Source organism: Otolemur garnettii, unplaced genomic scaffold (assembly GCF_000181295.1).
Source record: "Otolemur garnettii isolate 467f Iridium unplaced genomic scaffold, OtoGar3 scaffold00027, whole genome shotgun sequence".
In the NCBI taxonomy this organism is placed as follows: domain Eukaryota; kingdom Metazoa; phylum Chordata; class Mammalia; order Primates; family Galagidae; genus Otolemur; species Otolemur garnettii.
The window spans coordinates 20,321,131-20,348,445 of NW_003852422.1; the positions used below are offsets into that span (position 1 = coordinate 20,321,131).

Sequence of the window (27,315 nt, forward strand, 5' to 3'; positions counted from 1 at the left end):
ATTATCAGCACCAGCATCACCTGAAACCTTAATAGAAATGCACATTCCCAGGCCTCATCTCAGATCTACTGAACCAAAATCTCTGGGGGGCGGGGGTTGAGGCCCAGTAATCTGGGTTTTAAATCATCTCTGGGTGAGTCTAATACATACTCAGGTTTAATAAACCACTGTTATAAAGCATGAAAGTTGATGTTACAATTTCTATCTGGAGATCGTAAAGATAAAAGTTCAGCAAATATCCTATAACTCTAGCAAGTGTTTTTCTGTATCAAAAACATATTGATGCTACCGCATGTGACCTTAGCCCCAGCTACTTGTGAGGCTGAGGCAGGAAGGCTGAGCCTAAGAGTTGCAGGCTGCAGTGAGCTCTGATAACGCCACTGCACTGCAGTCTCGCCAACAGAAAAAAAGAAACAAATATATCAGATGTATATTGTTTTTAGATATATACCACCTTTTGTAAGTTTTGCCAGAATCAGAGCACACAATGATTAAATTGTGTTTTCTCCTTTTTTCTTTTTGTTAGAGTATTACAAGAACTTAATAGCAATTCTGTGTGACATTTTGACCTCACTAAACACACCTTACATTGTGTTTACTGGTTGATTAAAACTAGGTCAATATATTACCTAGTTTTTCTGAAGCTTCAATTTTAAGTCTCTTCTTTAAAAGTATCAAATGTGATAGACAGCAAGTCCTCACTTAATAGCCTTCACAGGTTCCCAGAAACTGCGAATTAAGCAAAATAACATTTAATGAAACCAATTTTTACTATAGCAAATTGTTAATAAATAAGAGTTCAGTTCCTATCGCATATTTCTGATCACAAAAACATCACCAAACCTCTAAATACAGACCCAAACACTTCTAATGACCAACGTTGAAACACATGTGAGCTCGCATGCATTTGAGAGAGAGTTATAAAAACAAATAAGATCATTATTTACCCACTTCTTTCAGTTCAGGGCCAAAGGTTGCCAGAATCTTTCCCTGTAGCTCAGGGTGCAAGGTGGGGCCCCACTCTGGACAGACTGCTGCGTCATGGAGGGCACACTCACGCACACACCAAGGAGACACACCAATGAATCTCTTCTGTGCATGTTTTTGGGAGGTGGGAGAAAACTGGAGGACTCAGAGAAAACCCATGCAGACGTGGAGAGAATGTGCAAAAAGAGAATGTTCACCTAGTGGTCCCAGGTGGGAATCGATTATTTTTTTCTCATCATTGTAGCATAAGGACATCGAACCAAATGACATTATCCAAGGAACTGTTGTAGATTAAAAATAAGTTAATGTACATTGCTATGATTTAATAAAAAAAAAATAAGCTCTTCTTTATTTGAGAAAACTTCCTGTGTGTCTTACACAATAAAGTGCTTAAAAATGTACTTTAGAGGATTTAAAATGCTAAGATAGAAGTTTGGAATAATCTGATTTATAGGAATGACGCTGAATTTTAAAAATTATCAAATTGCGATTACATATAATTCTTATGAATACCTTTTTATTAATAAATAAAACAATTTCCTTTCACTTACATACGCAGGGTAAACCAGACTTGAACACAACATTGCCAATTAGACAAACAGCATCAATTTTCAAACAACCGGTAACCAAAGTCACAAATCAACCCAATAATAAAGTGAAATCGGACCCACAACGAATGAATGAGCAGCCACGCCAGGTAAGGATCTCATTTGTTCTCCAATCTTACTTTTCAGATAACGCTGGTATTTTTACCAGATACGGTTTAAGTAAATTCTGGTTAAAATGGAATGTATTTGGAAAGAAAATTGTCTTATGTCCAAGACTATTACATGAATGCTGGAGAATAACTATAATAATACAAAATTTGGTTAATAGTTTTAAGAAAAACTTTTAAGAAGTTAAGTAAAAGTGAATCTCCTACTGTGAACTACCTTTTTGTGTCTTTTGTGTGGTAACTTACATCAGACTTGGTTCTGCTAATCTTAGTTTTTTTAAAGATTATCTTTCCAAGGATAACATTTCATAGAAGGATGAAGCATGTAGTTTGTGCTGCTTAGTTTAAAAATATTTTCTATTAGTTGGAAACTAAATCCACTTTTTATTCTGATTTCTTATTTTATAAAAATCTGTCCCACCCCTTTTGAAAAACCGAATGAGATAAACTTTGTCAATATGGTATATTGTCCTGTGATTTCCATTTTTATATAAATTCAATTTATTTTTCTCTTTCTTTATTGCTTCAAGCTGTATTCCACCAGAATCTTTCCTTAGGAAAAAAGTATTATCCGCAAGGCCTCCCTGTTGGTTAATAATGCCGCATAGCCAGGGGAGGGAGACCCGGCAAAATGCTTTCATCCTTCCAAGTAATCTTGCTCATTCACTCCCTAGTGGTGGTCAAAAGTTTAGGTAGTTGGTGAATTTTTAGAAGTAACCGGGGTGAGGGAGTGGAGGGAGAAACGTCTGTGCATTTTTTTCTCTCTCCTTTCTCTGCCTCCTCCCACCTAAAGATTAGAAACGCTGATTGACCTACACAATTACCTTTGGCTCTCATATTCCCCCTGTAGATGTCTCACTCCACCTTTTCATTTGAATTTTGTTTTTCACTAGTCCTCCAAGTGTCTCATCTCCAGACTCCATAAAGGATTGGGCCAAAACTTTCAGACAGTTGCTCTAGAAGAAACTACATTTAAAAAAAAAAATCAGTTCCCACATCCTCTGTAGTGTTTTTTCCTCTTCAGGTGAGCCAGGAAAACAGAAGATATTTGGAGCCACATTGGATCAGCATCTTGCTATAGATGTCTCAAGATTTGAAGTTCTAAACTTGCTTTACTGTTGGTCCCCAAGAGATTCAACAGGGGCCATGTAAGTGTATCACATCCAATCTAAAAGATGCGTACCTGCATGTGCCTTTAGGTTCCTGTCACCACTTAGGTTTTGGGCCATTCAGCTTTCTGTGTGAGGCTGTTCCCTTCAGTTTTACTACCACGCCCAGTGACAGCCACCAGACCCCGCAAGTTTTAGTATATTCATGACACAGGGAAGGAATCCCGCCATTCTGAACTTTGCCCACCTGGATAAAGCCCCTCCCTGGTTCTATTCTTTCTCAGATACTAAATCTTGAACATCTTGTCCTTTGGCTTTTTAGTGTTTTAAAAATCATTTCCTCAACAAAGGTATTTATTGATGTAAATTTTTGAAAGCACATAATTGGGTAAAACAGTTTCCTTCAAAAATTCTGGAAGATAAAGAAGATGGAATGTAACCTTTAACTGGCAATACTGTCCCACATTGGAAATTTGGGTTATCTTATTTGAACAGATAGTATTTAATAGATTTTTATCCTCATCTTTTCTTTGCCAAATCATTCTCAATTAGTCTATAAACCCAAATGTTTTGTTTAATGATTAATTGATTAGCAAATTCTGGTCATTTTAACAGTGGTATTTTCTGCACCTAAATTCAGCAACAGATTTTTAAAAGACGCAATAGTCATTTACTGGGTGTTTGCCTGGCTGTAGAGTTTTTGCTAACCTCGAATTTTAAAGACCAGTTGCTCCTTATTCTTTGGAATGTTGAGTAGTTTTGGTTTTTCCTTCTTTGATTATGGTTGAGGAGATTATTTTTAAATGAAAAGATGTGTCCAAAAAGCTAAGTTCCATTCCCTTCCTCCCCTCCTAAAAAACTTGTCATTTTAACCCAGATGTTTTGAGGGTTTATTCTTCCTTTTTGCTTACATAAACAGGAAGTGTTTAAAATTATTTAGCAGCCCACCTCTCCAAAAGCGGGGGCCGTTTTTCACTTTACCCCTACGTTACCTGACGTTTTTGCTGGATTCTTTTGATTTTTCTAAGACATTAGTTTTCTTTCCCGCTCCCTTATCTTCAGTTTAAGAATTTGGGTAGTACATGACACCAGTAGGATTCCAAAATATAAAACTGTACATTGAGGGCCATGCCTGTGGCTCAGTGGAGTGGGGCACTTGCCCCATATACCAGAGGTGGCAGGTTCAAACCTGGCCCTGGCCAAAAACTGCAAAAAACAAACCTGTACATTGAGCAAAATATAGGAAAATAGTAAAAAAAACACAGTTTTTATATTCTTGCTTTGAAAACCATGATCTGTCATCCTGAGACTATTTCACTTTAGATTTAGGTATGTTGACGAAGGAAGGTGTTGGTTTTAATTACACTTGATTATATATGGCAGATAACTGCTAATCAACTATTATCATTGAAGAGATAGTTGGCAAAATAGTCACAAGCAGAAATGATTCTTCCAATTTTGCCACCCATTACTCATTGAACAAGGTTGGTAATTTAAATTGCCAGATATTCCATATGGAGAAGTTATTTTTATTATGGAGTAAATAAATGAAGTAGATAATGAAGTTTCTGTTTTTGAGGTTCTTGTAGATATGTTTTTTATCTTTAAACATATCACATTTTTTAAAATAACATATTCAATGTAGCACTCAAAAATTCCTCTTAGAGTGTTGAATTTCAAGGCCCAGAACTAAGATTAGGTTTGTGAACCTTAACCGAGGCTCTACCTTGAATAAGCTTGAAGTGGTTTATTTCCATGATAAGCAAACATTAATAAAAATAATTCTGTCTTTTATAGCAAACATCCTGTGTCCAGCTCAAAATATGGCAGTATAATTTGAATTTCTAGAAAATATTTGAATTTCTAATGTAGTGACTCCTTGAAAATGCCTTGATTTTAAAAGTGCAAATTAGTACATATAAAAGAAAGGGCATTAAATCGAATTCAGCAATGATTTCTGCCTATCATTTAAACCATAAGATAGAGAAGGGATTTGTAAAGTGGTTGTGATAGGATGAGTAGCCAGACATTTTTATAGACATCATCAGCATATTTGATGATTGCTTGCCTTTTTCATTAGATAAGAAAGACATCTACAGTGGGGAGGAGGGAATCTGCCAACTAGCAGACTATTATCCCAAACAGTAAGATCATTGAAATGTCCTTATTCAGCCAGATAAACCTCAAGATTCTCTGTAGTCTAACTGGATCATGGTTTCACTGGTAAGGGTATCTTTCCTTGCTTACCTCTTCCAATATATGAAGAACTCACCTCTCTGTTTCTTTCTTATTTCTTTGATGCTGTCATCCTTGACATTGTCTGGCGTCTTGATAGCTTCTTTCCCTCTTACCCTCAAACCAAAGAAACTTCATCTTTGACCTATAACTTGTTTCTAATTATTAGATTATAGGGGGCTGTGATAGGCTTTTGATGTTTTTGATAGCCTTTGAATGTTAATTATATTTCTTGTAGAATATTCACTTTTTTGTAAAACTAAATATTTAAAACCAGTGAAGAAGTAGATTTGAATCTTTCACTCGATCTTATTTTTTCTTTTATTTTGCTAATTATTTTTTCAAAGGATATGGAACTTTCTTTTACTTTTTTTCAGAGGCCAGCCTTTTTTTTTTTTTTAGAATGAATGTTTTAAAATATATCAGAAGAAAATTTTCAGACGAAAGATAAATACAAAAATGTGCCTTTAAAAGACAGTGTATGAAAAGCTGATAAGCACTTTTCAGTTACTAAAACCCCGAAAATCACTATTTATTCCAGGCCCTCTAGCAACATTCACGTCTTCCTAACCTCTGACAGTTTTTTCTAAGATAGTCTCATTATAGTTTTTTTTTTTTTTTTGTAATGATTGAGAAATAGGAAATCTAAAGCCCAGTGTCCCACAGAAGATATTCTATTCCTTTATCTCTGGACAGAGAAATTGGTTTCCTGGGCAGGGAGAATAGATGGTGTGTCCTGTACTACCTTAAAGCGTTATTCTGGGTAATATCGGGAAGATGCCATGCACAGAGCACCAAATAAATAGTACAGACAAGCGCTGCTGGTATTCAGGGAAGGTGAGGGTGCTACTGCTGCAGACTTGAGATCTTCAGAAAACGAATGAGTCATCTGCTGGACTTCTTTTTTTTACTACTCTTTCCTTGGGCTAGATTCCCAGAAATATAATTATTGTGGATATTAATGTTTTTTGATACATAATAGCAAATTGATTTCCAAAGAGTTATATCAAATTAAAAGACTGTCAACAAGTTATGTGCATTTTGGCGGGAGGGGTAATGCAATAGTTTAAAAATGTATTTCATCTGAAATACACATCTATTCGAATATTCGTGATGTTGAACAGACTAAGGGATTTGTGTTAAATTCTACAATGAGAAATGTTTAGAGCATTTTGAATTAGGGAATAGTTTTTGTATTGCTCCGGTCAACTGAACTTAAAGATACCTCCTGGTGGCCTCAAGCTAATTCCAGCCTCTGTAGTCCCTCGGTGTATTTCCCCCTACCTTCTCGGAGACCTCACCTAACGGAGTGTGCCCATTACCTCTTATTTTCAACTTCTTTCTAAACTGGCTTCTTCCCCCCCAAAATCTTCCCCTATCTTAAAACAACTATTCATTTTATTTCATATCCCCTTTTAGCATTTGTTCTCTTTTCCCTGTGACAGCGAAACTTGTTGATGATGTATGTATTTGCTATCCACCTTACCTACCTCAGTCTGTCTCTCTGAAATACAGCTTTTGTTCTCACTACGCCACTGAAACTCTTTTTAAAAAATTATTTATTTATTTATTTATTATTAAATCATAGCTGTGTACATTAATACAGTCATGGGGTACAGTGTGCTGTTTCTATATACAATTTGAAATACTTTCATCCAGCTGGTTAACATAGCCTTCATGGCATTTTCTTAGTTATTGTGTTAAGACATGTATATTCTACATTTAGAAAGATTCACATGTACCCTTATAAGTATCAAGGTTGCTGATAAGCCTTGTTAAGGTGTTGGAGGCGCTAAGTGATTCTGTATTACAAGCAGCTGAGGGAGGGTGGAGACTAAAATAGGCTGAATTTGGGACAACTGGAAATTGAGACTGGGAGACATAAATCAGGAAACAGCTGCTATATTAAGTAGAATGGGCGTTTCAGTCTTTATATTACTCGGTTTGCTTTGGCAACAGGCATCATGACTGCCTCTGCCTTCTGAGACAGTGTTTTCTGGCACTGCCCTTTTTGGTTTTCCTCCGTACTTGTTCTTCCCAGGGACGAGTAGACATTCTTCTCTGCATGTGACCCCTCCAGCATGATTTCATTCAGCCCATGGTTTCATCTGTATGTTAATGAGCCCAAATCTATATCTTTATCCTGAGCTTCACTTGTTTGTATCTATTGACCTGTTAACATCGTCCATTTGGAGGTCTCACTGGTACCTCTGATTTATCTTACTGAACTCCTTCACTGTCCTTTCAGACTTGCCCTTTCTTCTATGTGCTTTTTTTTATTATTTCTTATAGCGTACCTATGTACATTAACGCAATCATGGGGTACAGTGTGCTGTTTTCATATACGTTTTGAAATACTCTCATCAAACTGGTTAACATAACCTTCATGTCGTTCTCTTAGTCATTGAGTTAAGACATTCATACTCTGCATTTAGAAAGATTCACTTGTACCCTTGTACTTCTATGTGCTTTTTCTCAGGACCAAAGGACCACTGTCCACTTGGCTGCCTACACCAGAAACCTGAGCCTTATCCTTGACGCTTCCCATCTTTCACCCCGAACTTGTAGTTCGCAAGTGCTGCTGACCTTACTTCTGAATGTTCCCTTGCCCCATCCCTATACCAGCTATCATTTCATCTCCTATCTCTGCTTCTTGTGCGATTCCCTTCAATTTTACAGCCTAACACTCTTTTGACATGAAGAGCTGTGAGGACACTATGGATACATAGAGTTATTCTGCTGAAAACCTAGTGCTTCCTCTTAGTTTTCAGGGTAAAGTCTAAACGCCTTAACCTGACTGTAGGTCCTTCATGACACGGCTTTTACTCACCTCTCTGGCCTCTTTCTTCCCCTGTGTTGTACTTGAACATGTGGAACCTTTTCGGCTTTTCGAATGTGCTTGTTATGTGACCCTCTTGCCCTGTGTACCCTCATCATATTTCATGTGGTTCCCTTTCTCACCTCCAGTTGACTATTTCCTCTCATCTCTCAAGTCTGAACTTAGATGTCACTTCATCTGTTCAGAAAACCTCTGATTCTTCAAGTCTGGTTTTCTTCTTTCTTCTTTCTCTGTTTCTGATTATAACTGTATTACAGTTATTCATTGGGCTTTATCCAGTTTCTCCATTCTGCCAGGGCTTAATATGTAAATTTATTGAATTAATAAGTTAATTTATTCATTATTCAAAGATTATTTATTGAAACTTCAATCTGTACTAGGCACTTTTTTAAGCAGTAAGGATATTGCAATCAACAGAGCAAAGTCCTTGCTGTCATGGAACTCACCAGCTCTTGTGATGGGAGAGAGTCAGACAGATCCATGTCAAGATGTCAATGATTGTGTATCATTGTGACAAGCGCAATGACAAAAACCCACAGGAGTGAAAGAATAAGTGGTCTTCAAGAGCAGAATGTGGGGAGAATATTCTAGACCAAGGTTTTGATCTGGCTATTGTATGTTGTATGAGGACTGACTTAAGGCTAGCAGATCATTGAAGAAACTCTCATAGGAAGTTAGGGCATAAGTGATGAGGGCTTGTTTTATTCTGGTCATAAAATAATTGACAGAATTTATTGACTGATCAGCTATATATAGGAAGAGTCTTAGAATTAGGTGATTAGGGAAATTACAGTAATATGGAAATACTAAAGGATAGTTCAGTATTTTCAAGAATAAGAAAATATGAACTTGAACATTAGAAAATTTATGCCCTTAAAATAGCCATTGGATATGCAGGTAGTAAAAAAGATCATGGGTTGGAGCCCAAGGGAGAAAAACCAGTTTGGAGTTATGGACTGTTCTGTCTTTATGGAAGTAAAAATTGCAGCTGAAACTTTACATGCGAATGTCTTTAAAAATTAAGAAATCCAACTAGCCTAAGCAAGAGTAAGACGTTATCTTTACTAAAAATAGAAAAATTAGCTAGGTGTTGTGACTAGTGCCTGTAGTCTCAGCTACTCAGGAGGCTGAGGCAGGAGGATCACTTGAACCCAGGAGTTTGAGGTCATTGTGAGCTAGGCTGACACCATGGTCCTCTAGCCTGGGCAACAGAGCTAGACTCTGTTTTAAAAGAAAAAAAGAAAAGAAAAATTCATAGCTTTATTCATTCGTAATCACTTCGAATTGTTGTGTATTTTTCTAGTTCATTTTAAAATATGACAACTGTCATGTGACGGGATTCATGAAATTTTTTTTGAAATTTGTCTATTTCTGTAAGTAACAGGAATATAAATGAAAGAAGTCAAATAGTATTAAAAGTCAAATTTCAAAACAGTCATTTACAACTCTAGAGTTTTAAGTCTTTTAGTCTCCCTACCAGAAGAATTAATTCTTAATTTTTGTCATTTCCTTTATAATTATCTTCATATTTCTAATTAATATATTTATTAGGCTAAGTCTTCATTAATTTTTTGTATTTTTTCTTGACTTCCTCCACTGGTAGATGAATATAGTTCTCTCTTTCTGCTCTTATGCTCCCAGCATAGTTGTATCACAGTTTTAGTTAAATAGCTGAAATAGCCAGGGCTTGCATTATCAAGATTGAAAGTATTCCCGGGTAGGTCAAATAGGGTCCTCTTATCACTACTCCTTTCTCTCATAATTGGTTGTTTTTAATATTAAATACATATATGCTAGGTTTTCTATATAATTAAAGCTAATATTTCCTGATACTTTAAAATTCCTGCCACATGCCTATCAATAATATATATATATATATGTATATATATTTAAGGTGAAATCTATGTGATCCCTTCTTGTACTTTTCCAGGACTCATCTTTGATCCCACTGAGTCCAGATTACTTCTCTGGTCTTGAGAAGCAGCTATAGCTCTGGGCTTTCCTTTTTTTTTTTTTTTTTTTTGAGATGGAGCCTCAAGCTGTCCCCCTGGGTAGAGTGCCATGGCATTACAGCTCACAGCAACCTCCAACTCCTGGGCTCAAGCGAGTCTCCTGCCTCAGCCTCCCAAGCAGCTGGGACTACAGGCGCCCGCCACAACGCCTGGCCATTTTTTGGTTGCAGCCATTATTGTTGTTTGGTGGGCCTGGGCTGGGGATTCGAACCCGCCACCTTAGGTGTATGTGGCTGGCGCCTTAGCCGCTTGAGCCACAGGCACCGAGCCAGCTCTGGGCTTTCCTTTGTTGTGCTTCTGAGTTGCAATTTGTTTTCTGGATTTCTGTCTCCTTTTGAGGTGATACTTATTCATTTGATTAAAAAAAACCCTCTAGTAGCTTTCAAATAAAATATGTATAACAGGCAAAGTTTTTGAGAACTTGCACATTAGAAATAACTTTTATTTCACCTGAGCACAGGCAAGTTTGTCTGGATGTGGGAGCTTGGGTTGAGTGGACTGCTTGAGCTTAGGAGTTCGAGACCAGCCTGAGCAAGAATGAGACCCTGTTGCTACTGAAAGTAGAAAAACTAGCCAGGCATTGTGGCAGGGGCCTGTAGTCCCAGCTACTTGGGAGGCTGAGGCAAGAGGATCACTTGAGCCCAAGAGTTTGAGGGTGTGGTGAGCTGTGACGCCAGGACACTACTACTGTCTAAAATGAAATTGTTTTCTCTAGAGTTTTAAATGCATTGCTTCATTCTCCTCTAGCTACAGTGTTGCTGATGGGAAGTCCAATCAGTTCCAGGCTGAATCTTTTTTATGGCCTTCACCCTACTTCTCTGAAAATATATGTATATTTATAATTTTTTAAAATTCACCAGTATGTCCCAGGAAGGCCTTTTCCTTCACTGTGTAGAAACCCCCCAGGTGATATGGACGGCTCCTGTCCTTTGTTTAGGAAGTTCTTTTGTGTCCTTTCTTTTTATGCTTCCCTTTCCCCCTGAACTCCACCCAGCTTCTTTCTTTCTTGGTTATTAGTCATCTTAGAATTTTCCTCTAATTTTCTTAACTCTGCTTTTGTATTTTCCATATTATTGATGTTGTTTACTTTCTGATTTTCAAATTCTGGTCCTTTCTTCAGATTTTTTATTTTGGTGATCATAATTTTAATTTCCAACAGTTCTTTCTTGGCCTTTGTATATAAAGTTCTGCTGTTTTTGTTTCATGGATGCAGCTTCTACTCTTAACTCTGAGCATGTTAATTGTAGAGATTTTTTTTATTTGTTGAATGTGGTCAGGGTTTTTATTGCTCTCTGCACTATTTCTTTGTTTCTTTGAGTTCTGTCTTTTTCTTTTTCTTTTTTTTTAAGAGACTTTATCACCCTCGGTAGAGTGCTATGGCGTCACAGCTCACAGCAACCTCCAACTCCTGGGCTTAGGCAATTCTCTTGCCTCCACCTCCTGAGTAGCTGGGACTACAAGCACCCACCACAATGCCCGGCTATTTTTTTTGTTACAGTTTGGCTGGGGCGAGTTTGAACCCTCTACCCTCGGTATATGGGGCTGGTGCCCTGCCCACTGAACCACAGGAGCTGCCCGAGTTCTGTCTTTCTTTTTGGCTATTAAATTATTGCTTCAGTGAAGATTCTACCACATGTTTTTAATTGTGGACTTACACCTACAAGTAGAATTGCTGAGTCCCAGAGTATGCATGTGTCTAGCTTTATTGGATGCTATCAAATAGTTTTCCAAAGTGGTTATACAAAATTACACTTCTACTAACAGTATGCCTTCGCTTCAAATCCTGTTGGTACTCGGTATTGTCAGAATGCTGAACGTTCTGATATGTGTTTAGGGGTCTTTTGTTATGGTTTTAAATTACCTTCCCTTGGTCACTCCTGCTGCTGGGCACTGCTTTTATGTTTGTTGGCGTGTACAGAGCCCTTTTCTATGAAGGGCTGTTGAAGTCTTCTGTGTATTGTTCTGTTACTTGTTTGTCTTTTTCTCAACCAGTAGAAGTTCTTTATATATTTTTGATATGAGTCCTAATATTTTCTCCAGATTTGTGAATTACCTTTTTATTATTCACCTTTAATGCTGTCTTTTGAGAAATAGAAGTTTATAATTTTAAGAAAGTTAAGAGGTGGGTAGAAGCTGGAAGGGCTCTGTTTCTTGATCTGGGAGCTAGTTCCACGAGGGCACTTTGTGAAACTTCAGTGGGATGTATACTTACGTTTTCTATACTTCTCTGCAATAGAACTTCAATGAGAATACTTTATCAATACCTTCCTTTATTTTTCTGTGGCATGTTTAAGAAAGTTTTGCTTACTCCAGAGTTGTCAATATATTTGCTTATGTTATCTTTTAAAAGCTCTGTTTTCCATTTAGATCTATAGTCCTGAAATGACTTTTGTGCATGATGTGATGCATTTATTTTTTTTTCCCTGTATGGGTATGTGCCTGACCCAGCACCAGTGATTAAAAAGACCATTCTTATACCATTGCTCTACATTGTCACCTCTATCATAAATGACATGCTTATATATGTCAACATCTGGGATCCCTGTTCTTCTATTCCTTTGATTGGTTTGTGCATTTGAATCTTTTTCTGCACTATCTGCTCTATTCTGTTGGTCTGTTTGCTTCTTATTTTCTAAAACCACACTGTCGTAATTACTATAGCTTTATAATAAGCCTTGATATCTAGTAGTATAAGTTTTGAAGCTTTGTTATTCTGATTTAAGATTATTTTCTTGTTTCTGGCTGTGTGCATCTCCGTATATACTTTAGCTTGTCTGTTTTTCTCCCCAACCTGCTAAGATTTAAATCTATCAATCAATTGAGGAAAATTGACATTTTTATGATACTAAGTCTTATAATCCACAAATCTTGTATAACCATTTGTCCATTAAGGTTTTACAGTTTTCAGTCTAGTGATTTTACATATCTTTAATTGATCCTGAGATATTTGTTGTTGTCTTATAATCCACAAATCTTGTATCACCATCTGTCCATTAAGGTTTTACAGTTTTCAGTCTAGTGATCTTACATATCTTTAATTGATCCTGAGATATTTGTTGTTTTTTGATGGTACTGTAAATAGAACCATTTTTAACATTTTTATTTTCTAATTATCTGTTGCTAATATTAGACATAAATTGATTTTGTATATTGACTGTATATTCAGCGATCTTTCTAAACTTATTATTAAATCATCTGTGATTCTGTTAGGCTCTGTACATGAACAAACAGGTCACCTGCTAATGAGAGTTTCTTCTCTTCCTCGGGGATCCTTAAAACTTTGACCTTACTTTGCTAGCTGGGACTTCCAATACAATCTTGAATAGAGTCGATGACTACAAATGTTCCAGTTTCATACATGACACCAGGGAACATTCTAAATGTCTCTCTTTTAAAGGTGATGCTGCAAGTTTTTTGTAAATAAGTTTTGTTGGATTAAGGAAATTACTTTCTCTTCCTATTTCACTAAGAGTATTTCTCACGAGAGAGTGTTGAGTTCTATCAAATTCTTTGTTTCTACCTAAAGGGTCAAATAATTTTTATTGTTTATTCTATTAATATAATGAATTACAACAATTGGTTTATGTGATGAACTTCACTGCTTGATTTTTTTAAAATATTAAACAACCCTGAATTCGTATATCAAGCCCACTGTGGTCATGATATATTATACATTTTATCATTGTTTAGATTGACTGATTTGGTTTCAGATATTTGGCATTTGTATTCATGATCAAGTTTGATTGGCATTTTTCTTTCTAGTAATTTTCTTCTTAAGCTTTAGTATCAAGGTATTGCTAGCCTTGTAAACTGAGCTGAGTGGTGATCACTCTTTCTATATTCCCTAGAAGAGCTTGTTAAAAATTGTTTTAAAAATGTTTGGAATAATTAATTGGGAAGTCATCTCAGCTTAATTTTTTGTTTTATGGGAAAGTGTTAGTTTGCAGATTCAGTTTTGTAAATAGGTACATGTATGAATCATCATACTTTCTGTTTCTGTTTTTTATAATGTGTTCTCTAGAAGTTTATACCTTTCATAATCTTCACATTTCGTGGTATAAGGTTTATGTATATATATTTTAACAATGTTGTTAATGTTTATAGTATTTGTTGGGATATTCTCATCCCTCTGGTTTTGGTAGGAACTAAATGAGAGATGGAAAAAGTTGCAGGGAGCCCTTTCCTGACAAGTTTTGAATTCAGTCTATACATGAGCTTTTCCTCATTGAAAGCCAAACTCCAACTCTGTCAAATTTATTAATGAAAACCTTTATTTTATAGGAGGTATTGCATTATAATGGGTTATGCTTTTGTTTTTTTTCTGACACTTCTTGCCTGGGAGTAATTTCCCAATAATATTATAATGTTTGTTTTTTTTAATGCCAGTATTTGCTTGCTCTTTCTTTGCATTTTCTTTTTAGTTTCACCTTCTGAGTCTTTATTTTTAGTTATTTTTTTTTGTACAAAACATATGATTGAGTTTTTTAACAATTTTATCTAAAGGTCATTTTTTAATTGGCGAGTGTACCAGTATATTTATTGCCATTACAGACATCTTTGCTCTTAACTTTATTATTAACAAACTTTATTATTAATATATAGTGTTTCTGATATTTGTTGTAGTTTTCTGGTATTTCTATTTTTATTCTGTGGTCCAGGTTTTCCACTTAAGTTCCTGCTTCTGGTAATTTTGAGGATTTATAACTTGATTTAATAACTTAATTTAAATCTCAACATTACATTTTAAACAGTGCATATTTACTTCTACTTCTTGATTTGCTGGTATTAAGAAAGTAAATAGTGTCTGTTAATATCTGACTATAAAAAATTAGGAATTAATTTATACTACTGAAATTATTGTTTCAGGAAAGATTTTCCTCAGGGCATCACTTCTGATCAACAACTAAAGCTCCTGCAGCTGAGTGGGTTTTGAAATCAGTAGTTCATTTATTCAGCAGCACATGTTGCTGATTTTATGTTACAGACGCAGTATAAATAAGACATGCACGCTGTCTTCATAAAACTCTCAACACTGAACAAGTAATTCCAAGTGTGCTGACAAATATGTGAGAAGTAGTGAAGGAGCACAGACCTAAGTCCCTCTCTGAACTGAACTATCAATAAGAACATTATTATTATCACTTTTTCTGTGGGAGAAGCGCATGAAAACTTGAGGTACCATGAATGATACTTTTGTCCCATGGTCATCTCAGGATAATTGTATCTTTTCAGGGGTTTGATAAGTACTATATGTCCACTGTGTATTTGTTAGGGAGTGTCCTTGGCAAAATTTTGACAAACAGCTACAGCAGATGATTCCTGCAGCTCCATCTTATCAACCCTAATGTTTGCTTTGTTGCTTGAGCCCAAATTGTTACCAGTTGCCTTAGTGGGAGATCACCTTGTATTTTGCACAGCCGCGTGAATCAGTGAATCAAGCTTTACCCTGGTTTATGTAATAATATTCATGTTTTTATCCAGCCCTTTCTTTCTAGGCTGCCCTGACAGAATGAGGGGTAGCTCATGCTTGGCCTTTGATGTTTGCAGGCCAAGGTATTTAAGTTAAATTGTTTTGGTGGATAAATAACTCAGATATTATATGGTGTTGATTTGAAATAGAGCAGTGTGTAAACTAGAAAGTGTGAATTTCTTCTGGGTAGGAGACACCGTTCATCTCCAGCGTCCCAACCCTGTCTTACATAGTTTGCTTTTCAAGAGTCAGTGAATATAAAATGGGTTTTGCTGTAATCTACAATTATGTAACAAGAGTCTTTATTCTTTGATTGGATTTTGTAAATGCATTATCAAAGTGAATAAGATGTTCATTGAATTTATGAAATCCTAACATTAGAAAAAATTCTGAGCAATTTGATAAAAAATTTGTATTTTCAAAGAACTTTCTTATATTTTATTAGGGTCTTGTTAACCTGAGATAGATATGACCATTATTACTATTTCTGGTTTATTAAGGAAAATACATCCAAGAGATTATGTGACTTGCCTAAGATTGAACATCTATTTAGTGACTGAGCCAAACCAAGGCCCTGTCATCCTCTTCTCCCCTAGTTAGTGGTAAGTTCATCCCACAGACATTTGAGCACCAAATATGTGTCTAGCATCATGCTCTTAACAGATTCAAACTCTTAAAATGGTGAGAGTTTTTTTAATAGCTGTAAAAGTGTGAGATATTTATGGCCACTTTGGCTTTTATTTTAACAAGTATTAATACTTTAAGAAGTATATCACATCTTATGTGTTTTAAGTGTATTCAACTAGAAAAAAGAAAACAAATGCTTATAGTCTCAGTTTTTTGACAAGTAATGTTAGATATTTAAATGTGTTGCCTAATAGCAGTAAAGAATACAGAACTTAGAACTTACAGAGACCTGTCATAAAAGGCAGACTTTCTAAGTCCTCTGATAGCAAGCAAATACAACAGTGAAGTCAAGCCAAAGGGGCTTGAGTTAGGAGTATGATAATCAGGTTACTGTGACCTTGGGCAAGGTCAGTGTTAGTATAATAATAGAGGCAGAACCTGGATTAGAAGGAGAAGACTGAATAGAAAAACGAGGAAATTAGATTTCTCTACTAGCAGAAGGAGGAAGATGGAGATGGGTTGGAGAGGAAGCAGCATGAGTATGGACGTTATGTTATCTATGTTCACGTGTATTTGTCGCTTCAAGGGGAGCAGCCCCAGGACAGAAGGGAAAATGGGAAGTGTGAGGAGTTGGGCAGCTTGATGGGCAGGAGCAGGAAGGGGCGGGAGGAAATGTGATCTAGAGCACAGGTGCAGCTGGGTGCTGACTTCGGAGACAGGAGGCAGTCTGGGCAGGAGAGGAAGGTATTTTCAGGGGCTGGGGATCTCTGGGTCGGGCTCTGGCTTCTCTAGTTTGCTGTAGAGTTGTTTCTGACATGCTTCTTGGCTTGGGGACTGATACTCAGTTTATACAGTTTAAAATAAACAATAAGAAATCGGAGTTTGGATGTATAGGAGCTTTAGATGAACTTCAGTTTTATTGAAATGTAGCATGTTTCTGCATGGTTAGTTTAGTTTTGCTGGAGTGGAGATTGTACTTTTAAGGAGACGATGCATTTCTAGATAATATGTAAGAGCTAAAATGTGTTTTAAGTTTCCTGTGATGCAGTTTGGGGAGGTGCTTTTTCTCTGATTTTTTGTGTTGGAATTAGCCAGGCCTACTGATTGATACATGCTGAGAATTTATGGAAATTAACATGTCCAACATCGACCTATTTATTTTGTTTTGCTCTTGTACCTATACATGAACCCCTAAAGTCAGTCGTTCTAAATGGAGCTGTGACTTTCTCAGTAGTCAGGGATAGATCGTGCAATCCCTGTTCCCGGGATAAACAGAGGTCTCCCTACATAAGCATGGGTTGTGATAGAGAATTTGGCGTTTCGGTGATTTGGAATGCTACATCTCCCAACAGAAATGATACTAGCATCCCAGATCCACCTAGAAGACCATTTGATTTAAAGTGTATCTGAACTATTAAAAATAATTACTGTTTAGAATTATATTTCTATCAGCAAGTACATGGCTTTCAATTTCCGAGGTTAAGAAGTATTTCTCCCCCGGCTTGTGCTTTGTGGTACTTATCCGTGTAAGTACCCGGGCTCCTCACCCCTTCCTTGGTGTCTAGCCGTGAAACAGCGGCAGGCAGCTCCCAGCCGTATAGAGAGTTTCTTCTAAAGCCCAGGAACGAGGAGCTGGGAAAGACTTGAAAAGTGAGCCGAGCTGGTGGCGTGGTAGCAGACGCTGGGGGAAGGCTCTCTTTCCATCCCCTTTCTCTTTCTCTAGACCAGTGAAAACTAGACTCAACTAGACTCAATTTTCCTTCCCCAACCCTGGGATATTTGGCAATGTCAAGAGTCATTTTTTGGTTGTCACAACTGCGGTGGCTCTGCTGACATCTAGTGGGTGTAGACCAAGCCCGCTGCCGAGCCTCATCCCACGTCAAGAATGCCGGACCCAGGTCCTCTGCTCCAGGCCGTTGCCGCTGGTTAGGGGTGTTTCTTCCTCCTTGATTCACTGCAGCCCAGAAATGTAGTTTGTGTCCCCTGATTCTCTCCTACCTTCTATTCTTGAAACAAATTCAGAGCCCTTTTGAGGTTTTTCTAAAGGCATTACTATCATCACAACATGAAACTAGACAGACTAAAAATAACAAGAAAATTACAGTTTCAGGAAGTCTGAATTAAAAGCTCTCCATGTTATCCAGTGGAGTTTGAATAGAACAAAATGCGGATCCTTTTCTGGGCTTCAGCCCTTTCCTCCCATGGTGATCTCCTCACTTCCTGGAGGTCCCTCCCCCTCCCTCCCTCCCTCCCTCCAGAGTGGAGGCCTTGGCCTTGATTCTGTTCCTCCTCCTGAGGAAGGACAGGGATGACAAGGCCTTCAGGTTTTTGTTTTTGTTTTTTGAGACAGAGTCTCTCTTTATCGCCCACGGTAGAGTGCTGTGGGGTCACAGCTCACAGCAACCTCCAGCTCTTGGGCTTAGGTCATTCTCTTGCCTCAGCCTCCTGAGTAACTGAGACTACAGGTGCCCACCACAACGCCTGGCTACTTTTTTTGTTGTTGCAGTTTGGCTGGGGCCAGGCTCGAACCCACCACCCTGGGTACATGGGGCCGGCGCCCTACTCACTGAGCCACAGGCACCGCCCTGCCTGGAGTATTTTAATGAGGAATTAAGAGAGGGGGGTTCTTTGTATAGCATGGATCCAGCCAGAACTATTTTCTCCTGTTCTCCTTCTTTTAAGAAATTCACAGGATGAGATCACAGCATTTGCCTAAGTAGTGCCGCACAACGTAGGGGTCTCTGTCTCTAGTCTTCGTCCCCTTTCTACCTCTGCATTATACGCGGCGCCAACGCCAGCTTCGTGGAGACACCAGCTGTGCAGTGGTACAGAGCCTGACGCTCAGCAGAGCCCCTCACCGCGAAGGGAAGTTCCCACGCCTGGCTTCATGCGCTGCTGCTGTTTCCTTGAAATTCTTAATATTTTTTGAACCTCACGTTTTGGTTTTGTTCTGGGCCCCGAAACTTATGCAGCTAGTATTGCTTCCCAGTGCCCAGGTGATCTGGCTTTGACTGGATAAGGGGGAAGGGGAAGAGTCACAGATGATTGGAGGAGGGAGAGGCCCCAGCTGACATCCGCGAGGGAAGGGCAGTTCACCTGCAGCGGCGCGGACTGCTCCTTGGCTAATCCTTACCTTTCAGAGTTGATTGTTTTTGTTTTGTTTGTACTTACTAATTTTAATATAACGACCAACTGCGTATTAAGTAGTACTGTGTGATCAACAGTGTACTGTAAGCCGGAGGTGCCACCCAGTCGTAAAAGGACAGTTGCTGTGTGGGGTGCGTATTCACTGGGTATCTATTCAGTGTTCATTTAGTTTCCATAACTCTTTGAGGAAACTGCTATTTAGAGAGGCTCAGTTGGTATCTAAATTCACAAAGCTAGTGCCAAAGCAAGGGCTGGACACGGGTCAGCCAGGTTTGAAAGCCCAGGCCCCTTGGCTTTGCTACTCAGGAATCAGATAATCTTGTCCTGGGAGTTGAATGTCATGTGGGGGTCAGGAAGGTCACTTGAAGGGTCAGTTTCTTTAGCGACTTTCTTCTACTGCTTTACAGACACGTCAGTGCTGTTCAAATTGAATGTAATGGTGGACGAAAGTAATGCTGGTTGGTATGTTTGACGTAGATGCTTTTCAATGTGGTCATGAGAAGTAGCTATTATTATAATCAATCTAAAAGGTATTCTTACAGGAAAAATGCAAAGCCTTCAGTTATACGCGCTTACTAAGTTCCTCCCACCCTTGTGATTTTGAAATACTTGCCTTCATGTCATTTTTAGTGTCACTTATTTGAAGTGTTGCTTGGAGGAGAGGTCTCAGTTTTTCATTTTTATTTACCAAATAAAAATTGGGTGTTCTATATGGTTGATATTTGTAACTGCGGTCCAAAAAAGCTAATTTTCAGACAATATATGTTACATCAGTTCTTTGGTTTTTATCATGTAAGCTACTCCAAATTACAATTTTTTATCAGCTTAAACGTCATGCCAGTCTTAGTCTCAAAAGTAAGCCCGGCCTTCTCACTTCTGCATAGGAGGAGGCAGGCATCAGACATAGATGGCCTACAATCGACAATTCCCTCAGTATTTACTGTATAGTAGTTAGATGGATTAATAGTAATTTGATAGTTTTCTTAGCATTTATTGGTCTATCATCAGCTTTTGACATCATGAATAGAAAGTTCTGAGGCCTGTACTGTAAGATCTAACACCAAGCCAACCATTTAAATACTCTTTTTCACAGCTTTTGCTGTTAAGAGCAGGGCTGTTTAATCACAATGACCCAAGTTTTAATTCCAGCTGCACCATTGGTTAGTTGAGCAACCTTTGGTAAGTTAATCTTTCCATGCTCCAGTTTCCTTATCTGTACATGAGAGTAATAATATCGTCTCCAAAATGCTGTAGGGAAGATTAACTAAATTCTTACACATCAGGCAGCACTCAGCACAGTGCCAGGTCTGTGGGAAGAGCTGGATGGCTAAGTGGCATTTGCCACCCTCTTCTGCGTCCTCCTCTTCCTCCCCCTGTTCCACCGGGTGAGCCTTTTTTCTATTTAGATCTAAACAATTAGGTACACTTTTAATAAAATAAACTTTAATATGTCTTCTTGCAGTGAAATAAAAGGGAGATACGTTATCTTCTTGTCCTCTGTGAGGAAGAAGATAGAGTAATGTATCTTTTATCTTCTGGCATAATTAGGAATAAAATTTGGAGATCTCGGTGATCCCCCTACATGTACATGTACTATTCTTTCAACACAAGCCAAAGCCATCTTTCTCATACTGAGATCCTTGAATCTGCATAAGAATCACCTAAAGTACTTGTAAAAGAATAAAATTAGCTCCTAACCCCAGATCTGTCAAATAGAACCCCTGGGGATGACGCCATGGAGTATGCATTTAAAGCCATCCGGTTGTTCTCTGCAGGGTCTGCACTCTCAGTCACCTCCTCCTCTTTGCTTCTGGTACTTCCTCGAGTTGGAGTAGCTTTCCCTCCTCTGTGTGCCTGTAGGATCCTTACACCTCATTCAACAGGTGCCTCTTCCTAGAAGCCCTCCCTGATTTTCCCCCAGTTGGGGTTAGTTTTGTCTCTTCACTATTACAGTTCTTGCAGTCTGCTGTGTAGAGTTTTGCTTGTTTTCCACCAAACAGTAAGCTAATGAGCCCTTCTCTTTTGATTTCCCCCCAATAGTATAAACCTCATGTTAATAATCTCAGGGTGATGAGAGCCAGTAAGAATAAGCATGGTCAGCCTCAGTTCCCAGGGGGTTATGTTTGTGCGTGGTTGTGAGGAGTTGGGTGTGATCTTTACATCTCTCTCTGCCTCTCTCTGGATATTCCTCGTAAGGCAAGTTGAACAAATCCTCCAAAGCCCAAGTTAAATCCACAGCAATTAAGAAAAGAAAGTGCTGGGAGGCACCTGTGGCTCAAAGGAGTAGGGCTCCAGCCCCATATACCAAAGGTGGCGGGTTCAAACCTGGCCCCGGCAAAAAAAAAAAAAAAAAAGAAAGTGCTACACTGGTGTTCTGGGTTAATTTTACTTTCAATAAACAGGTTTGATCATTGATCTTGCTAAAGAAGCAGCTGCTGTCGAGCACCATCTGTTTGTCCTCTGGGACACTTAGGATAGAGAAAGTCCTTGCACCTGAGCCTGAGTGATGTCCAGACGCACTTGCTCCGTGCAGATGCCTGAGAAGGAGAGTGTAGGACTGGAGATGAGCTCCAAAGGGGCACTGCTGTCTCTGGGGCCTTAGGTTTAGCTGATGTTTACTCCCAGCCCATGCTGCTTGCTCAGTCATCTGGTTGTCTGCATGGAGTATTGCTCAGGCCATTGGCTTTCTAAGCTTATGTACAATTTCCTAATGTCCTACAAGGTGACAAAAAGAACAGAGTTAAAAATGACCAAATCTAAAAGAATTATCCTTTAAATATCTGGACTTGGAATTTTTTGATGTAAAACATTAGTGAATGTATATGTTCATAATTGCTGTCCTTTTATTTTTTGGTTGTGTTTGGTTTCTTTCTACAGATCAGTAAGTATGAGGTGAGTAAGTACATTTGTAATTCAATATAATTAATTATGTATACATTTATATACAATTTAATTATAAAAGCACTTGCTCATCTCATACTGATTTCCCTGCATGATTTTTCATTAGAAATTTATCTGGATTTGGTATTCTTTATTTTTTTCTATAGCTCTGACATTCAAAACACAGATGATATTATTCTACCATAGAGTAGGTAGAAAACAGGCAGAGTTTCTTGGGACACTGATCTCCTTCATCAGTTATTACTTTCATCTAACGACTTTTCATCTATGGTGATTAATGTATTCACATCCTCTTGTTGTTGGCCTCATATTCTACTAATAATGTGCTTTGTAGGGAGATGGAAGGGAGATGTGACCAGAGGTATTCAGAGGGGAGTAGAGCATCCGGTTGCAGGTGACTCCAGTGCAAGGGGTCGAGGTTATTATAAATCTAACATATTACTATTCTATCAGAATTAAAATGATACTATTGTATCTTCTCTTTGTCTGGAGGGCAATTATCTGATACTTTACATGTATCCAGAAATCAGAATAAAAGCCCTTACAGCCCTCAGAGTGGCCTAAAGTCTGTGCAGTAACCTTGTGACCACGGTATAATGTGTACATTATATTGCCTTATTAATCCCCATGCTAATCTTGTGTGATAGCCATTGCTGGCTCATTTACAGAAGAGGAAACTGAATTTTCAGAAGAGGTTCTAGAGCTCGTCCCAGGTCCTACATCTAAAGGTGTCAGAGCAGGGTTTTCCCCCACATGGCTTCATGTGTCCCCCGGATCCTCCTGTGGGACAGTCCCCAGAAAACCAGGATTAAAGACAGATACAAAGTCCTGTATAATTCCTTTATCTGTGTTTCTGGCTGCAGTAAAATGAAGCAGACTAGAGAAGACATGAGATTTGAGAACAGGGACAGTGTCTCTCCCCCAGTTGCAGGGTGAGCACAGCACCCAGCAGGAGCTCGGCAAACACGGTGGACGGTGAAATGGCTGATGAGGAGAGTCAGGTGTCTGGAGGATGGAAAATACAGAAGCTCAGCTGCCCTGGACCACTTAGTGTTTGAATAAGCAGTCATGTGTCTAAGTCACCCTCAGGGGAGAGGAGGCTCAGTGTGCTCACCGGAGCCTGTAATGACAACCTGAGGCCACTGAGTGGACAGGGACGTGGGTCCTGTATGGCAGGGTGAAAGTCACTCATGAGTGTGATAGCAGTGTAAAAAATCAAGAGCATAAGGGCATATCTAAGACATTTTAGAAGAGTTTCCATAAAACATGGTCTTTTTCCTCTTTAAAGTGTGCTAAAGGGCTCAACTTCAGTGTCTTGGACAAATCCCATCTGTGGAATAGCTACGTCCCTAATGGTATTGAATGAAGGGGGCAATACGTACCATAATTTGTTTTCTTTTCCCTGATAAATTGTAACATTAAAATTTCATGCCAGATGAATCGCTCAGAAATTCAAATGATATTCTTCAGAAGATGCCTTATAAAAAACCATGTCTAGCACGTAACCATCTCCAGTGCTGTAACAAGTGAATAGGTTGCATAAGACTTTTTTTTGAGTAATGTCAACCGAGAGAAGTTTGATGTGTTGGAATAATTCATGTTTGGAGTATCATTTAGCTTTTCATAAGGAAAAAAAATGAGGAAATTATAGGAAACTACTGAAATGATTTAAATTTCATTATCCAACAGCATCGATGCGCTACTTTCTTGTTTCAAGAGTGTATCTATTAACAGTGATATTTTGCCTTACAGCTTTTCTGGGAGAAGAGGCTACAAGGACTTAGTGCATCAGATGTAACAGAACAAATTATAAAAACCATGGAACTACCTAAAGGTCTTCAAGGTATTATCCAAGTTCAGTTGAGCAGATGTACCTGCTGTGTGTCAGGCGCCGTGTTAGCTGCTGGCGAGCCAGCAATGACCAGCACTAGGCCTTTGCTTTGGGGATTGTCTACCTCGCAGGATGGCCTCCCTCTTGTGTTTTTAGTAAACCCAGGCAAATGTATATGAAAAACTTGTATGTTGCAGGGATGCCGCAGTGTAGTATATTACCTTGCTGTTTTCCTGTGTAAACATTTTGGCTGTAGGTCAGGTTCATCGTGTGAATTCATCCATGAGCTGCTTTTATTAGCTAGCACTGAACTGAGATGAGCGACAGCTTTCCCCAAGCTTCCTGCTGACAGCAGCATCTGGCCCTAGCACTGCTCTTTCTCATCCTCTTACCCAAGGAACAACTCCCAGCTCTCCTCCTGCCCCTCCCTCACACCCTGCTGCTGTGAGTAGCGATGGGAACAGAGGCACTGTGGTCCAGCCACAGCAGCAGGGGGGATCTGGGGCGGAGACCACCCAGTTGCTGGTACACCTGTCTTTTCATGTGGCAACTCTAAATTCTAGAGAAGCATTATTTTTCAAGCGTTCAAACTTCAGCTTCTAAATCTTGATATATTGCAGGTTGCTCAAAAAGCCTCATAATTCATAGTGGTTAGACAATTGTCTCATCCCTTTATGTTCTTAGAAATTATTGCTTTAACTAGTTAAAGAAGTTTAGGACTTTAAGTAATGCCATGAGGGTGCCATTCTCCTCTAATCATCAAGGTATGTGTAGTTATTAGTTCTCTGAATTGAGATTTTTTCGTTAGAAATCTGAGCAAAGCTGTTGGAGCTGCAGGTACAGTATGCTTGCATCAACTTTCCTTTGAAGTCTTGAAACAAAAGAGATAAATGTTGAGATACTGCTGGAAATTAATACTAAAAGCTACAAGGAGAAACTACGCCAGGGTGCTAAGGATACTTTAATAGGGATACCTGAGTACAGTGGCTTTGCAAGGGTCTTAGATCATTAAAATAATTGACCTTGCTTGAAGAAATATAGACAGCTTTTAAAAAGTTCACTATCTAGGGAAATGTATTTTAAAGTTGTGTTAATAACATGCTTAGCTATTTTTGTTACCATTTCTTTCATGTGAATTCTTTGGCGTATACTATCTATTAAGTTGGTATGATAGTATCCTTACTGCTTCAGCTTGTGTCAGTTTTAAATGTGTAATCCCGAATGGATGTAGAATGAGGTTTGCTCAGCACGTCGAGAAGTTTCCTTGAAGTAGTTCTTGTTTCTAATTGCAGGAGTTGGTCCAGGTAGCAACGATGAGACCCTTTTATCTGCTGTTGCCAGTGCTTTGCACACAAGCTCTGCACCAATCACAGGGCAAGTCTCCGCTGCTGTGGAAAAGAACCCCGCTGTTTGGCTTAACACCTCTCAACCCCTCTGCAAAGCTTTCATTGTCACAGATGAAGACATCAGGTAAGTCAGTTTAACCAGAAAAGTGTTTTTTACATTCGGGTAAAATTTATGCTGTGTGTTAGTTTCAGTGGCGCAGCAGATAAGTCATGAAATCAACCAGAAAGTTATAAATATTTTTGTTTGCAGAGCTTTTCAGAAACTGTTGGAAGGTGATAAAAGACCTTTATATTATAACAAATACGTACTTGAAAGAGGTATAAATGCTGTGTATCAGGGATCCCATTATGGCCACACCCCGAGGACAGCCGCCACAGCAGTCTGCTCTCAACTCATCAATTTCACAGTGTCTTTGCAGTTTGGGTTTCTGACTTTCTGCTCTAAAGGACCCCTTTCATCAGTTGTACCTTTTATGCTTTCTTCTGCCTTGGTTTGGAAGATATCTCTTTAGAGCAGAAGACAGCCATGCTGCTTTACCTCCCTTGTATTTTTACAGTTCAATTTGGTTATTTTGATTGCTTACCTCACTTAAGCTCAATTTAGAGATTTATCTATCTCTGCTTCACCTTGTTTCAAGTAAAGATATAAATTGGCTTCAAAGACACACACACACACGCCCCATAGAACCAGATGAGAACCAATGAGAGTGATGAAGCCCAGGGTAAAACAAGGAAACAGAGCCAGGAGTGAGAAAGGACTCAAACTACACCTGTTGACACCTTTTAGTCTTTAAGGCTGGGCCACAGGTTGGGTTTTTGGTAGCAAATGGTGGGAGGCGAACATCCATGTAAGGTTGATAGTGCCCAGAAAGTACAAGCAAACCAGTGCTTGGGAGGAGCAAAGCTTTCCTGTTAGAAGGACCACAAAGATGGGCTTCTGCGGGATCTGTGACCTCAGCATCACCGCCTCACAGTGCTACTGTAGCATATTGTATTTTCTTGAAAAATTTGACAGTGTGTATATCCTCTGACTACAAGTCCAAGTTTTCCTAGAGAATTTATTCCTAGATAAAACCAGCAGATGGCACTTGTGAATCATACATAATTTTAAAATATGTTTTATATTTGTATATTATTTTTTCTAAATTCATAAGTTGACACGAAAATGTTTTTAAATGCATGAGTCTAGTTAGGTTTATAACTTGAATGCCTTTTTGGTTTTTTAAATTTCTTTTGGAAGGACATACACTGGTTTGAAGTTGAAGTCACATGTCTAAATTGCATGGAATTTAGGATCAACGTTACTTTTTAAGAAAAACAAAATGCAATGTAAAATCAAGGAAAAGCTTCAACTTCCTCTTTGGATTGTTCTTACCTTTGAGGAAGATAATTATTTGGAAGATACAAGTTCTTTTCCACCTTAGAGTGAATAATGAGGTCATCAGCAGACATTCTGATTATGGGGCATTATGGGTGTTGATGGAAGTGCTGTGAGTTATGCCATGGGAGTGTCCATGGCGTCAACGCCAGATCCTTTGATAATAAAGGAAACTATCTTGAAACCAATTCTGGATGATTTCCTTTTAAGGTAAATTTGTCTAAAAAATTGCTCATTTAACTTAATTGTCATAACACATTTTTAAGCAAACATTTCTTGTAGAATTAGTGCAGGTTTAAAATAAATCATTGCAGATGGAATTGTTACTCTTCTAACTGTGTGGCTGATATTCTGTTTATATTAAACCACCAACTGAAGATCTCAACAAGATCTCTTTCAAGTATGTATCTTTTCAGGACATTTAATCGTATTTTCATCAACGGGTATATTTGTTTTCTAACACTTCATAACAAATTCTCACAACCCTTGCAGCTTAAACCAACACTCATTTACTAACTCACAGTTGGTGGGTCAGGAGTCTGAGCCACCCAGGTGTGACTGGGTTCTCTGGGTCTTACAAGGCTGAACTCCAGGTATTGTCTTGACTGCATTCCTGTGTGGATCTTGGCTTCTCTTTCAAGCTAACTGGTTGCTGCAGAAGTCATTCCTCGTGGTAGTAGGGCTGAGGCCTCTGTTCTCCTGCTGGCTGGGGCCGGGT

General features: G+C 38.6%; 1 protein-coding gene across 1 annotated transcript in view; it reads left to right on the forward strand.

Annotated features, from left to right (window-relative positions):
* The window catches only part of MBD2 (methyl-CpG binding domain protein 2), a gene marked incomplete at its 5' end in the record, with an annotated part of 64,348 nt that overhangs the window by 30,681 nt on the left and 6,352 nt on the right, over window positions 1-27,315 (forward strand). Inside the window, 3 exons of the mRNA XM_012804316.1 lie at window positions 1,547-1,684; window positions 23,795-23,885; window positions 25,166-25,343. Of these exons, the coding sequence (XP_012659770.1) occupies window positions 1,547-1,684; window positions 23,795-23,885; window positions 25,166-25,343 (407 nt within the window). The remainder of the gene's footprint in view (window positions 1-1,546; window positions 1,685-23,794; window positions 23,886-25,165; window positions 25,344-27,315) is intronic.